Genomic DNA, 13,920 nt, shown 5'->3' with positions numbered 1-13,920 from the left:
CCCCCAGCCTGCTCCTCTCCCTCCTTCCATTTTGTTTCTAGTTGTGTCCCTGTTGCGACGCTGTGTATTAATTATACATCCAAGCATTGAACAACACAGAAATACAAATGTTTGAGCTATCTGAGAGACCACAGAGCAAGCTAATAGCAGACAGAATATTCCCGGCACAAAACATTTGCAGAAAAAACAACTAATTAAGCTCAGTCATGCCGTTTTTATCCACTTTCCCACAACAAAGCTCAGAGACGCAAGCCTCACACTGCATTGTTATGTTGTTATTCATCCAGCTTTAAGATCAAATCTGGCCTGTTTTCACCTCCATCATCCTCCTCAGTGATGTAGGTATTCTGACTCTTTTAACCAACATTTTAAAAGTTCAATGTGTAACATTTAGGAGCATGTTTCTACAGTAGCCGAGAACAGACAAACCAAACACTGGCTGTAGATAGAACCATAGTTTCTCCTACACGCTTGGAACGAGAGGGTGAGGTGAGAGGGTAGTAATCTGGCCGTATCTAGAGCCAGAGTTTGTTTTTTTACATTCTTGGCCACTGTAGAAATATGGATTTTTATTTTCAGTTGATTATACACTAATGAAAACATACCTATATTCCACTGCTGCCAACAGATCCTCCTAAATGTTACACACTGGACCTTTAATAAACTAACTAATCACTTTCATTTTCATTTTCATACTTTCTCTGTAAACGTCCAGTATTGATACACAACTAACTATAATACCAGTTACAAAAAAGCATATCGAGTTTCACGTGGAAAAAAAAGATTTAAAAATATGGTTACAATGGAGATTTCTTTGTAGCAATGAAACAAATAGGCATGTTACAGATTTTTGAAGAGACACGCCAACATCAAACAAAAGCTTAGTGTGCCCATACTGTGAATCGATAACAGAGTCTAACACTAACCAATCTGCATGCACAGAACCACTAGGTTGATCTTGTTAGGTAGCGCACATCAACAGAAGACCGGTAGTTACTGCTGTTAGGTAACTACTCCTACTGTATCAGGAGATAGGCATGAAAATCATTTTGGAAGAAAGTCTTTAATCAAGACTTCAGTCCAGTTATTTGTATTAAACTTTTTCCTCAATGACAGCCCAAACCTGATCACTGAAGAGCTGGAAATGTGAGTACCTCCCCTGCAAACATGATTCAGTTCACATGATGAAGTTAAATTTAGCTAAAAAAGGAACATCAAAGTTACATATTGTTTCAACTGCATTTCACTGACTATATTTCTACATGTTGTTTGGACACTGTGATCGGATAAATACGGAAAAAGCCTGGATTCAACACAGACAGCTAGAAGTCTTTTGACCTGCAATTCAAGAAAGGAGGTAGTAATCATCAAAATTAGGAGGGCTCGGAGCATTTTGACACTCTAACAGGTGATGAGTTGAATTTTGGAAGCCAGAAATCTAATTTCCTGGCTAGATAATCATTATACCACTGCTTTAATTGAATCCTGTCAAGCCTGGGTGATGCATCATGGTCATTTTATGTTATCAGAGACAAAAAAAAAAATCTCTTTAAAACCTGATCGTTTGCTTCATTGAATACCTGTTGTCTTTTTTTATCTCTTCATCTTCTCCAACAGTGTATTTCGCCGCAGTCATTCATCCCGTGTCTACTTTTCAAACAATCTGTCTGTTTAGCTCATTCATTGAGTGCCATTCAATTGCCATTTCCCTCTGTGCATGAATAAATAAGAGTGTTTGGGCTGATACATCTACAGCCATCCAGCAGAGACTAAGCTATGACTCAGCCATTGAGCAGAGGTTTAATATGACTTCCTGTCTCACTGTCATGCATTCACACACACTCCCTGCTGGACTGTGTGCCTCTTTAATTCTGAATTCATGCAATTTTGCAGCCTGCAGTCCTGGGCAGCAAACACGTAACGTTCAAATGTGCACGCAGTCGCGTTTCACTGCCAGTCTTTCTTTCAGAATGGCGTCCTCATTCTCCATCGGCCTTGCCTCTGATAGAGCTGCCGTTCAGAGGTCGGGAGTCTTTGTCTTGCTCCTGCAGCCATAAATAATAGACACTATTTCAACTATCAGCAGCCTTCACAGGAGAGACACGATGATGATTCATTCATCATAATGTCTCTTCAGTATGGCCCCTGGTTTCACTGCTTTACTGCCTGCTGTGAGGCAGTGGTGGACTAGGTTAGAGACCTTGTCCTGAAACGCAGATGTTACAGGTTTAATCCCCTATGTAAAAAACGCTGTTACTCTTTTTAACAAGCTTTTCCAAGGATTTTCCATTTAGAACCAGAATGACTTTATCACTTTCTTAACCACAGCAATTCCCCTGTCTGCGTTTTGACATCAAAATTCTGTGTAACCCTCAAAAAACCTGCCTTCTCCTCCCAAAATGATATCCCGTCGTCAGGTTTGACAGTTCACATTTGACCTTGGAAACAGCAGTTGACAAATGATTAATGATCCTGATGAAGGCCATGTGATGCGGTCAAAAGATCCCGACAAAGACAGTGTGAGGACTTTGCATGAAGATTTTGTTTTTGGGTCACCTGCTCCTTTCAAGGTCAAGGACAAACCTGAAATTGTAAACCAACAGAGAGTCCTACAGGTGCTCAAAATCATGCAAAGCTTTAACATCTACAGTTCTATGACAACAGAGCAAACTGCAAAAGCTGATGAAGGCCATGTGAGACGGTCAAAGCTCCAAAAGGAAGCGAGTAAGTGGATCCTGTTTCAACTTTCACTTGCCATCAGACAGCCCTTTCCTCTGGCACTACATTTCCTCAGCTCGTTCAATAACCATCTACATAAAATCTGTATAAATGTATCCCCCAATGTATTTTTTTATGTAGCTAAAATAAATTTTTCTGCTGACCCTGCACAGCTCTGCTTCCCTGCTGGGACTCCTGTCTGCTTCTCCACACTGGGGGCACTCTGACCTCCGTCTACTGCAGGTAAGACACTGACTATGGGTAAGTACTTCACACGACGAGTGATAAATGGCGCCTAAAGCAACGATCCCCCACGCTGAAGTGTCTTTGAGTGAAACAAATGCCATGTCCTCAATCCATAGCACATACTGATTCTAAGCAACTATTCTCCCACAATGAAACAACCCCAGGATGTTGATGTTTTTGGCTACTAACTGCTAAAACAGTATACAATTATGATTAGTATAGTGTATAAAATCAGTATCAAGTATTGTATTTGGGACCCAGCTTATGAATCCTTACAAGTTCCTGAGTTGCTGCCCTGTAGCTGACCTCGACTTAGAAAAGATCGAGTTGGTCTACAGTGCAATCACTTTTAACAATCAATCAATCAAACAGTTGACCTTATATCACCAGGATAATCCACAATAATCAATACTGTTTACTAGGGAATCCTGGGTACTTATATCAAAAACAAACAATAACAAAACATATCACAGATAGTAGCAGTCGATCGAAGTTTACTGGTGAACCAAATGTGGCCTTTAGTCCAGTCAGTTAGGCCACAGCAACCTCACCCAGAGGAGAAACAATACTGGATTTGCCAATTTATGGTCACAAGGTCATTGAAGATCTCCAAAAAGCAACACATACTGCTATCTTCAAAAAATGATGACATACTGATGACAAACATCGACATCTGTTTATTCCATTTATCCAACAAGATTTGTTCTGAGAAGTTCCTCCCCCTGTCAAGCTCTTGGTAGACGGAGGCGTTCCAGATAAAGTTAGAGGATTAGACCGTCTGCAGCTCAACAGCATGAATGCTCGTCTGTGTTTCTGCTAAACTCCACATTCAGAAGCTGTCTGCTTCCCTCACTGACTACATTCAGAACTACATTCACTAAATGCCTCTTTTATTGTCTGACACTCTTTTTTTGTTGTTGCTCTAAACAACATTTGCAAGCTGTTTACCTGCCTGTTTGCAGGCCTCATTATTTATTGCTTTTGTAGAATGAATGACAAAATTTGAAGGCTTCATGAAAAAGAAACTTAAACATACCATAAGTATCAGCCATTTTCGGAGTCAAAATGCGCACATATACATGAAGTGATGGCTCTCTCTGTCATGTAGTTTGTTTTTTTTACAAAGGAAAGTAATTAGCGAACTGTACACAACCTTTGTCTGCCTTTTCCTTTATACCTGCTTGTCATTGCAATGTCACAAGCCTTTTGTGTTTCAGTTTACAGCTATTAAAGTCCTACATTCATAAGACACAACCCCATGTCTCTGCAGTTATATCTTGCACAGCTTCCCATTTAGGATCAGGAGTCAACAGATGCACTTAAAATGTCATTAGATGACTTTGATCTTGACAGTAAAATTATGAAATATCAAAATAATGGCACAAACCCCATATCTCTATGTTTCTATACCAAACAATTTTCTCTCAAAATGACTAAAATGTGCCTCATTTTAGGGATTTACGTCATTGGAAGAAAAAAAATTAAACATATTTTAATAAATGTCTTACCCTGTCAGTCTGTCTGTCTGCCTACAGCCTGTCTGCCTGCTCTGCATTCACATTTTCACTGCCTACAGTCATTCATGAAAACCGCCGGAGCGAGATGTGCAGGGACGGCGAGAGAGAGAGAGAGAGAGAGAGAGAGTGCAGGAGGAAGAGGAAGGAAAGTGGGAGGAGGAGTGAAGCTGTGACAAAATGTTCTCTCAATATCCTTCATTCATTATTCTTTCATCCTTCATCCCTCCATCCTCCTCTTCTTCACCCGTTCTTTCTTTCCTCAAACGGCATCTTTTTTCCGCCTCTTCTACTCTGTCTCTCGCTTCTCGGTGCCATTTTCCCTTCTTCTGGCTTCTGGTTTCACTCGCCACACTCACTTCCTTCTCTTTTTCTACTGCTACTGTTTCTTTTTTTCTTCTTCTTTTTTTAGGGAGGAGAGAGGAAGAGTGGCGAGTTACCATGGCAACAGCAAGCTGGCTGCAAGCTGGCTGCAAGCTACCTGTTCGCTGGTTTACAGCGGAAGAGAGAGAGAGAGAGAGAGAGAGAGAGACGGAGTGAAAGAGAGACAGAGGGGTGTCTCTCTCTTTTCTAAATGTTTGTTATTGTCAACCAATTCTATGAAAAGACCAAAACCAACAGCAGATTGATCCTACTAACTAAGTATTGTCTGTGGAGCCAAAGCCTGATATCTTTCAATCAATCACAATGTTGCAGTGGGTGACATGTTCCTTCATTAGCATTAACACTGTAGGTTATTCTGACTCAATCCCACACACACACTGTTGTCCTGCTGCTGGAAATACTCACTAGAGCATCACATGTGTATTAATCCCCAGCTGAAAATAGTCCCCAACAAATGTACTTCTTACTCTTGTTTGAGCAACGTTAGCTTAAAAACTACAGTGCCTGGCTGTTGCAGAAAATTACTGACTATATATATATATATATATATATATATATATACAAATATTATAATATTGTGACCTATTTTTTAAAGATTTACATCTTCAGCAGGAACCAGTGGGCTTGAGGCTAAGAGCAACAGACAGGTTGGGAAAGTCGGAAGTCGGACAGAGTTTCCAGACGGACAAACCCATTTCTGGTTTTGGTCTTTTCAAGTGATTTGTTGATAAGAAAAACACAGAAATACATTCTTGTCCTCAAAGTACTCCCCTCCCTTTCTTTCTCTCTCTCTCTACTGACTCTATTATCTCTCCACCTGTCTCTCCCATCTTTTCTCTCTGCCTCCTTCTTTCTTCTCTCTCTGTTTAACTCAGAAGGAAGTGAATACCCACTAAGTACAATGCCACAGGCATGCATCATTATACCTGACCTTCTACTCCTCTACACAGTGGGTGAAGAGGGTGAGAGAGGCAGAGAGAAATAGGGACCGAGGGGGAGAGAGACCGAGAGAGCAGGAGAAAGAGACAAAGGGACAGAGAGATATTAAACTGTAGATGGATATGCGCGAGAAGGAGGGGAGAGGCACCCAGTGACGAAGCAGTTGCTATGCCAAAAACCAGGAGGACCGAACGCACACGTGCACATTCACATTCACACATGCAAGCACACACAAACACACACACACATGCATGCAAAGTAAACAAGGAGGAGGCTCGGTTGAGACAAGTGGAAGCAGGAGTGTCAGAACGATGTCGCTGAGGATGACCACAGCATACTAACAGCTCTGACAGCACGCACAGACTCGCACACAACAAGACGACGCACACAAGCAGAGCTGACTGCAAGAGATAGGCGAGGGTGATAGCGAATGTGATCATAGGAAGACAATGTTCTCGACGTCAAATCTTGTTCCTGCAGCATTTTCTCCCTCAAAGCCTGAATTTGTGTCAAGAGAGATTCTGTCTGTGTGTGCGTGAAAGTGCTGCATGTCTACATCATCCAGCGTAACCTGTGAGTTATGACTTCTGGCATGAATATGCAAAACTGTTCAAGCGGTGAGGGAACCTGCATGCAGAGAAAAACGTGTTGACGCTTTCCTACTGCAGTACCGGGTTTCTTGATGACTGTGTCCATCAATTCTCTTATTACTTCCTTTATAACTTGTTTTTATAATCATGACCAAAGTGGATTAAATCTGTGAAATAAAAAAAAGGGATGATACCTCCTATCTAATTTCACCTGGTCATTCTAGGGAATCATACACTAAGATGTCCTCTTCATCTGTGAAATTAAAGATTCTACCTCTAGTGATGCTGCAGAAAAAAAAAAAAATTAAAAATGTTTCTGCACAGTTTTGTTCAAATATATTTTCATAACTTTGAATCTGAAGGGAAGAAGATGAGATTCTGTGTTTATTTTCTTCTTTTATAATATAGGATTGGTAGGATAGTCGGATTTTCGTCAACAATCGCATCGTAACATTACAGTGTATATTTAAGTAGCCACAAACATCAGCTCTCATCAATCGACCGACATATCCGACATCTAGTTAGGTTAAAGTTACATATATGAGAGCCTCTTTGGGTTTGAATTCTGGGTTATTGGTTAGTGTCTGCTGTCGGTCATCGTGCAATAACATATTTAGAATATGGACTCTTCTGCCAGGCTGACGGCAAGGCTAATAATTGTCCAGTTCAAGCTAAAATTGTATTTTTCCATAAATATAAAGATAATTTTATAATGTGCATTAATTTTAGAAAATGTAAGGAGACTGTTTTCTGTTTACAAAACTTAAGAGACGTGCTGGTAAAAAGCCACATATAAGCTAACATGGTGGCCCATTCGAGCATTTATTTGCAGTGATATTGACAAATCAAAGTTACAAGTAGTAGTTTTCCTACTACTTTTACAACTACGAAGCAGTGATTGCAGAGGCAAAATTATACTGAACTCAAAAGAGACCACATTTCACAGTTATTTTGCATTTTCCTTCAGTCTATTTTTCCATGACTCTCACTTTTACAACTGTCACAGGAAAAACCAACTCCACTGAGGACAACGCAGAAAGTGTGAATCTGTTTTTTCCCCCTCTAAGGCATTAAATGTGTAGAACAAACCATTTTTTACTTTTACTACAAGGAACCAATGACGGCAGTGACAAACAGAGAAAATTAATATTCCTTTTAAGCATACACATCTCGACTTACCCCCTACAGTAGCTGTTTGCACACTACACAGTGTATTTTCATGTATTATATTAATATTTTTCCCCTAACAGCTGCCAAACACTGATGATTAATTTCCAATACAATCTCATCCTGGGGGTTAATCATATTTAATTTAAGATTATTTGTTAGAGAACTTTTATATTGAGGTCATAAATTTAAGTAAAACTGGGTAGCGCTTGAAGGCAATTGGCTCAGTGAACGCTACCAACAAGCACCTTACCTTCCCCACACTGACAGCGCACTATAATTAACCTTCATCCAACCCTTCTTCAGTTTCACTCCCACTTACTGATCATGTGACCTTTTGAACAAGGGAGCAACTAACAATTATCTCCATTGGTAGTTCTATCCATTGTTTTTGTGATTAATCAATTAGTAGTTTTGCTTATAATATGTCAGAAAATGCTGAAAAAAAAGTGACTGACCAACAGCCCGAAACCCAAAAATATTCAATGTATAATGATATAAAACAAACAGAAGCAGCGCATTCTCAGAAGCTAGAACTAGAACTAGAACTCGTGTGCGGCATTAATGACGGTGTATTAATTAATGCGTGACCCCGGACGAGCCCCCAATTTGCCACAGCTTGGGTCAAGGCTGGACAAAGGAGGGGACACAAGACACGCATGAGTTGTAACTAAAAATAAGTTTACTTTACATAACTTAAAGAGAAATTAAGCTAAAGACAAACAGAATTCAACAAAACCAAACAGGGTGGAAGTCAGGAGAGAGAGAGAGAGAGAGAGAGAGAGAGAGAGGAAGACACCTTATCCAGTCCACCGGATCAGATGAGCTCCATAGCACTCAATATTGTTGGTTAATTTTCTGGCAATCAATTAATTAACTAATTGACTGAGCAACTTCACAGCTTGAGCACATACACATCTTGCACTTTGATTGGATAATCACCACTACTCCATAGGCTGGATGCCAGTCGCCTGCGTTTACATGTACCCATTTAAATACAGCAAACTCTTTCACTACTTTGATGGCTCAGGATCAGTCTGGTCCAGGCCATGAAACATTCATGAATTCCCTGAGATACTGTAACTGTGCAAGTCCAAAGACTTCTAAGGCAAAAACTAGGAAATATTATGCTGTCTATACTGATTTCGCCCAGAATTTTCATGCAGCGCTACCTCAATAACTCCGTTATGGTAAAAACATCTTTGAGGCTCAGTTGGCTAAGACGCATTTAATACCACTGCATAACTTTGAATCTGTTGCATATCATCACCTTACCTATCTCTTCCTTACTGTAGGGCAAAACACCAAAAATAAGCCTTCAAAACCACCTTCATCACCTCAAAAAGGTACCTTTACATCAGCAACGTCTAAATGTGCCCTTCACCACTAAGAACACAGAGATTATTCCTCATTGTTCTTCTTTTCAAGTTCATGTATAGGTTTCAAGACCATGCAGTTACACCATTAAAAGCACCCACAATAAAGCACCCAGTTACTCCAAACATGGCCCCCGACTTGTCCTCACAGTGTTTAAGGCTTTGTTTTATTGTACCTGTGACGTCGAGCGGTATAAAGTGGCCCGGTGTGCGTCTCCCGAGGTGCCAGCGTGGTTTCTCTGCAACAGGCGGTCCGATGGTAGCAGAAGTGGCGGTGCTGCTGCTGCTGTTGTTACTACTCCAACCCAGCGGAGGGCGGTCTGAGCCGCAGGGCGAAGGGGTTGGAGAGGGAGATGGGTCGGTCACGGACCTCAGTCCAAACACTGAGGAGGTGGTTTCATCTTCATAGAGCTGTTTGGACGCCGGCTAGAGGAAGAAAAAGTAGAGTGTTAGACGTGGTGAGCAATCTCATCCAGCTGGTTCACACAGACTAGAAGGTTTTGAGAAATACATGCGTATCTGTCCTGAGGTGTCCTTGAGCTTTTTAAGGAGCCTTAAATCTGCATTAATTGATTATTTTTGGCCACATGGGGCCAAGCTACAAGCTGTAAACACAACACTGACATTAACGCCTCATAAACAGGATATGGTGAAGGTGTTATTTATACATGCAGCAGATACATTTGGAGACTATCTCTGGCTTCAAGGCAATATTCACCCTCCTTTAAGCTCTTCTGGGCTCCACCAACTCCTGAGGGAAATATCTGGCTCTGTAGCTCTGTATGTTCACCAGCTAGTAAACTGTGTAGAGCTGACCAGGTATTGTGCAATGGGTTTATTACTGAAAAAAGCTGCCTACTGCTGCTGAGAATGAGGTTGACGAGAGCAGTGACAGTGAACCAAAACCGTAAGAGTGCGGGCGATGAATGAGCTGAAAGATGCAAAAACATGATAATTCTTTGTAGGTTTTTCACTATGAGCAACATCTTTCACATTACATGTAGTCAATTTTCCATTATTAATATTAAAATATAGATCAGTGCAGCTTTGACAAATGCAAAATCACATTGTTTCTTGTATTCACACAATTATATTCATGAGATTGAGGGTTAAGATGTTTATGGCTTGAAAGAAACTCTTTGTGAATGGTTTTAGTCATCTAAAATCCCCTAAAAACCCAAATTCACAATTATTTCTGGTCAGTTTTCTTCTGAAACTGTATTGTAAAACAGATGTGTGAGGAGAATTGTAATGGAATCAAAATTTTTGTCATGTCATGTTACTAGTGTGTAGGATTTAATGTCATTCTGTGCTAAAGTTGCAGTTTGCAACCAATTGAACACAGCTCGCGTCTGTTTTTGATGACCTGGGAATGACAACAGACTGTAAAGTGTGTTGAATAAACTAGGGAGGCCATGAAACTCGCAAAAACACACAAAAGACCCTAACTAGAGCCAACGTTTGATTTGTTCGATCATGGCTACTCTTTAAACATTGTAGTTCAACATGGGGGACTACATGTCAGTAGATATAAATGGTTCATTCTAAGGTAATTAAAACACAATGATTGATATTTTCAGAGGATAATACACTAATGAAAACAATATATTCCATTTCTGCCAACAGATCCTCCTCAATGTTACACATTGGACCTTTAATGCAGTCTGACCCACGATCTTCCAAACTTGATTTCCTCTCAGTGACACTCCGCTCAGATTCAATTACCTTTGCTTTTGTAACATCTAGTTTTGTAACATATACTTTGAACTTCTTTGAAAGGTTTTGCTTTTCTATTATGCCCGAGCCATTTTGAAAATTAGACAATAGGGTTGTTTTTTTGTTGTTTTTTTATCTTTAAACTGTTTTTATTGGCTCAAACACAAATAACTAAATAAACTCTGAATTCAATTAAAGCAAAAATCAATACAACCGAAAACTTGGAGGAAGCGAGACAGCCTGACGGAGGTCATCTCCCCATCTACCTCCACCAAAATAAATTGTTTTGTCCTTCTTTAAACTGCTTCAATGCCAGTGAGAGGGAGGAACGGGTAAGTAGATAAGAAGCGAGGAGTGGAAGAAAGAGTAAGAGAGAAAAATAAACACAGCACACGCCTCATCTTCACCTGTCTTGTAGTTAGAAGAGAGAATTACTGTAAAAGAACGAGAATATAAATGTTACAGTACTCGAAGGTGATGATTTACATTTTTATAGCTGTTGCAGGAAAGTAGAAAAGACAGCCAGGAAGTAGAAGAAGAGGACGTGAAGAGAAAAGGCAGAAATATCTGTTTAGATCTGATTAGCCGGCAGGGACAGAGGCTGACAAGCAGCAGAGCATCGCTGGTTCAGTTACGGGAAGGTGTAATCCCAGCTAGGAGGCAACTGGCATCTGTCAGCCGTCTGGTATTAAATCTAAGGTATCAACCATCGCTGCCAAAGAGCCCTTAAGCAAGGCACTGAAACAGCTTCGAGGTCGCTGCAATGCAGGGATCCTCTGTGATGAAATACACGTGTGTGTGCGTGTGTGTGTACTGTAGACATTCAAATCCAAATTGTCTCGTGGGAATCTGCCAAACTCTAATTGAAATTAGCCCAAACAGAGAGAGAGGCATTAACTTAACAGAGCTGTTTAACAGCTTGCTGAAGGAAAGGCGCGTCAATATGCAGGAAATGTGCAGCCATCTTGCAGTAAAATCACTGTGGGAGTCCATCAAGCTGCCATAATGGCACAGTTCGGGGAAATAGCCTGAGAACTATTAGCAGAAAAAGCAGAGAAGGAAAGTAAAAATGGAGAGCTAGCTGCAGAGAATGAGTCTGTTTGATCACTTTTGATTCTTATAACATAACAGAACAATAAATCCGTTAAATTACAACAGCTTAAGTCCTTTTACAACCTGTCTTATATTCCAAAACCAGTCAGTCTTAGCTGACTGCACTGATGTCTATTAGTGATATTTCCATCTGACACTAAATGATTTGGCATTTGTTTATGGAAACCTGCTGAGAGTGTGAAAAGGATGATGACTAATTCTGACAAATCTAAAAGAGGGGGTGGGATATACCGCACAGCGTAGTTTTTGGATAATTGAGCTTTAGTCTGTTATGTGAAAGGGGCCGATAACAAAAGCAAAGAGGCATTTTGTCACAACACACATTTCAGCTCAAACAGTATTAGTGACACTGATTTGTTAGCTACAGAGGGGAAGAATAATGCTGCTGCATCGTGTTACTGATTAAAGGCAGAAACTACAGTATTCCCTCAGTAAAGGAGAAGCCATGCAACAAAAAAGTGATGTAGTCACCTGAGCAGCCAATCAATAAGACTTGTATCTCATTAATCCTCAATATTTTTAGCCCTAATTGATTTGGAAACAATGTTTTAGTGGTACACAGTCATATTTACATACACAATAGGTGTAAAAGTACTCATTGTGCAGTAAAATGGCCCCTGTCAGTGTTTTACTATTATATGTTAGATGTAAAAATTCTAATTCAGAATCACCCAGTTTGGAGAAACATGGATTTCACTGGACAGGAAGGGTTTTAAAAGCTGTAGTCTGAAAAGTAAAAGTACAACATTTGCCTCTGAGATATAGTGGAGTAAAAGTATAAAGTATAGTACCTCAAATTTGTACTTTAGTACTGTACTTGAGTAAATGTTCATTCCACGACTCAACGCCATCTGGTGTTTATTGCATTACGTGATATACAGAGGTGAATAAATAAAGTGAATGGCAAGAGCGGAAATATTCTAGCCATAAATAATAAAACATTCATCAAATGAAACTGAAATCAAATCAAAATAAGATACTATGTGAAGTATTATATTACAGATTAAAATCAATTGAATAGGTAAAGGGACAGAAGATGGATTTATACTCCCTATAACAAGGTGGTAAATTACTTTAAGGTAGTGCAAACCACTCACTCTCACTAAGCTACGAAAGAAAGAAAGCCTGGAATAAGTTTAGAAATAAACCACAGTGCAGAAATAAAGAGTGGAGGATTGAGAGAGAGAGAGAGAGAGAGAGAGAGAGACTAAGGGCAATAAGGGCAGAAAGACTGGGACGGAGTGAGTTAGCGTGACGCTGCTCTCTGTTGCTGTTCGGGGAGAAAAGTGAGAAAGATAAGTGAGGTGGACACGGTTCGGTTTCTAAATGTGTGTGTGTGTGTGTGTGTGTGTGTTGAGCTGCAAGAAGTCCGCTCTGGTGGTTTCAAGACTACGAGAGGTGGACAAGTGTGTGTGTGTGTGTGTGTGTGTGTGTTTTGTGCCTGTGGAAATATATGATAAAACAAGAAAGGTGGAAATTATTTGCGTTCGTGCTCAGTTGTAACAGAAGTGTGGCCTCACATAATCTTATATAAATGTGTGTTTGTTTACCAGGGAGATGACATTTGGTGCGAGGGAGCCTTATGATCAAATAAGTGTGTGTGTATGTGTGTGTGTGTGTGTGTGTTGTGCGTGTGTTTGTGTTTACCAGGAAGATGAAGTCAGGTCTCTTGTTGTTGAGGGAGATCGGCGATCGGCTGAGCGAGGTGGACGTGTCGTCAGAGCTCTGTGAGGACGGATGCCGGAAAGTCTGACCGGTCAGCTTGGTGTCGTACAACTGCTCCTCAAAGTCTGCACAACACACACACACACACACACACACACACACACACACAGCATCCAGCAGCACACAAACAAACAGAAAGACACAAAAGGAATAAGTTAGCGTCAACTTTCTGCAGCACAGAAACACAACATGCACACGAGAATTAGAACTAGCACTCACACACACACCAGATACCCTATTTGCATGGCCACAGAGCAGAGATCTAGTGCGACTGCTGCTTTGCATCACCCTGCAGTTTACCCTCCTGTGACTCCCTAGTGCAACTTCTGCAGAGGAACCTTAAAGGACTTCCATAACTTTTGTTTTTAATCCTCTCATGAGTTGTGGGGCTTTCACTCCTTCTCTCTCTCTCTGTTTTTCTTTCTCTTTCTT

General features: G+C 40.5%; 1 protein-coding gene across 1 annotated transcript in view; it reads right to left on the bottom strand.

The window, feature by feature from the left end:
* Positions 1 to 13,553, bottom strand: part of nhsl2 (NHS-like 2) — a gene marked incomplete at its 5' end in the record, with an annotated part of 27,878 nt that extends 14,325 nt beyond the window's left edge. Inside the window, 2 exon segments of the mRNA XM_035675017.1 lie at positions 9,111 to 9,360; positions 13,411 to 13,553. Coding sequence (XP_035530910.1) covers positions 9,111 to 9,360; positions 13,411 to 13,553 — 393 coding nt within the window.
* Positions 13,554 to 13,920: the final 367 nt, after the last annotated feature.

The sequence above is a fragment of the Morone saxatilis genome, unplaced genomic scaffold (assembly GCF_004916995.1).
Source record: "Morone saxatilis isolate NCDOM2014 unplaced genomic scaffold, NCSU_SB_2.0 Contig4, whole genome shotgun sequence".
NCBI classification, from domain to species: Eukaryota; Metazoa; Chordata; class Actinopteri; family Moronidae; genus Morone; species Morone saxatilis.
This window is presented reverse-complemented; position numbering and strand designations above follow the sequence as displayed.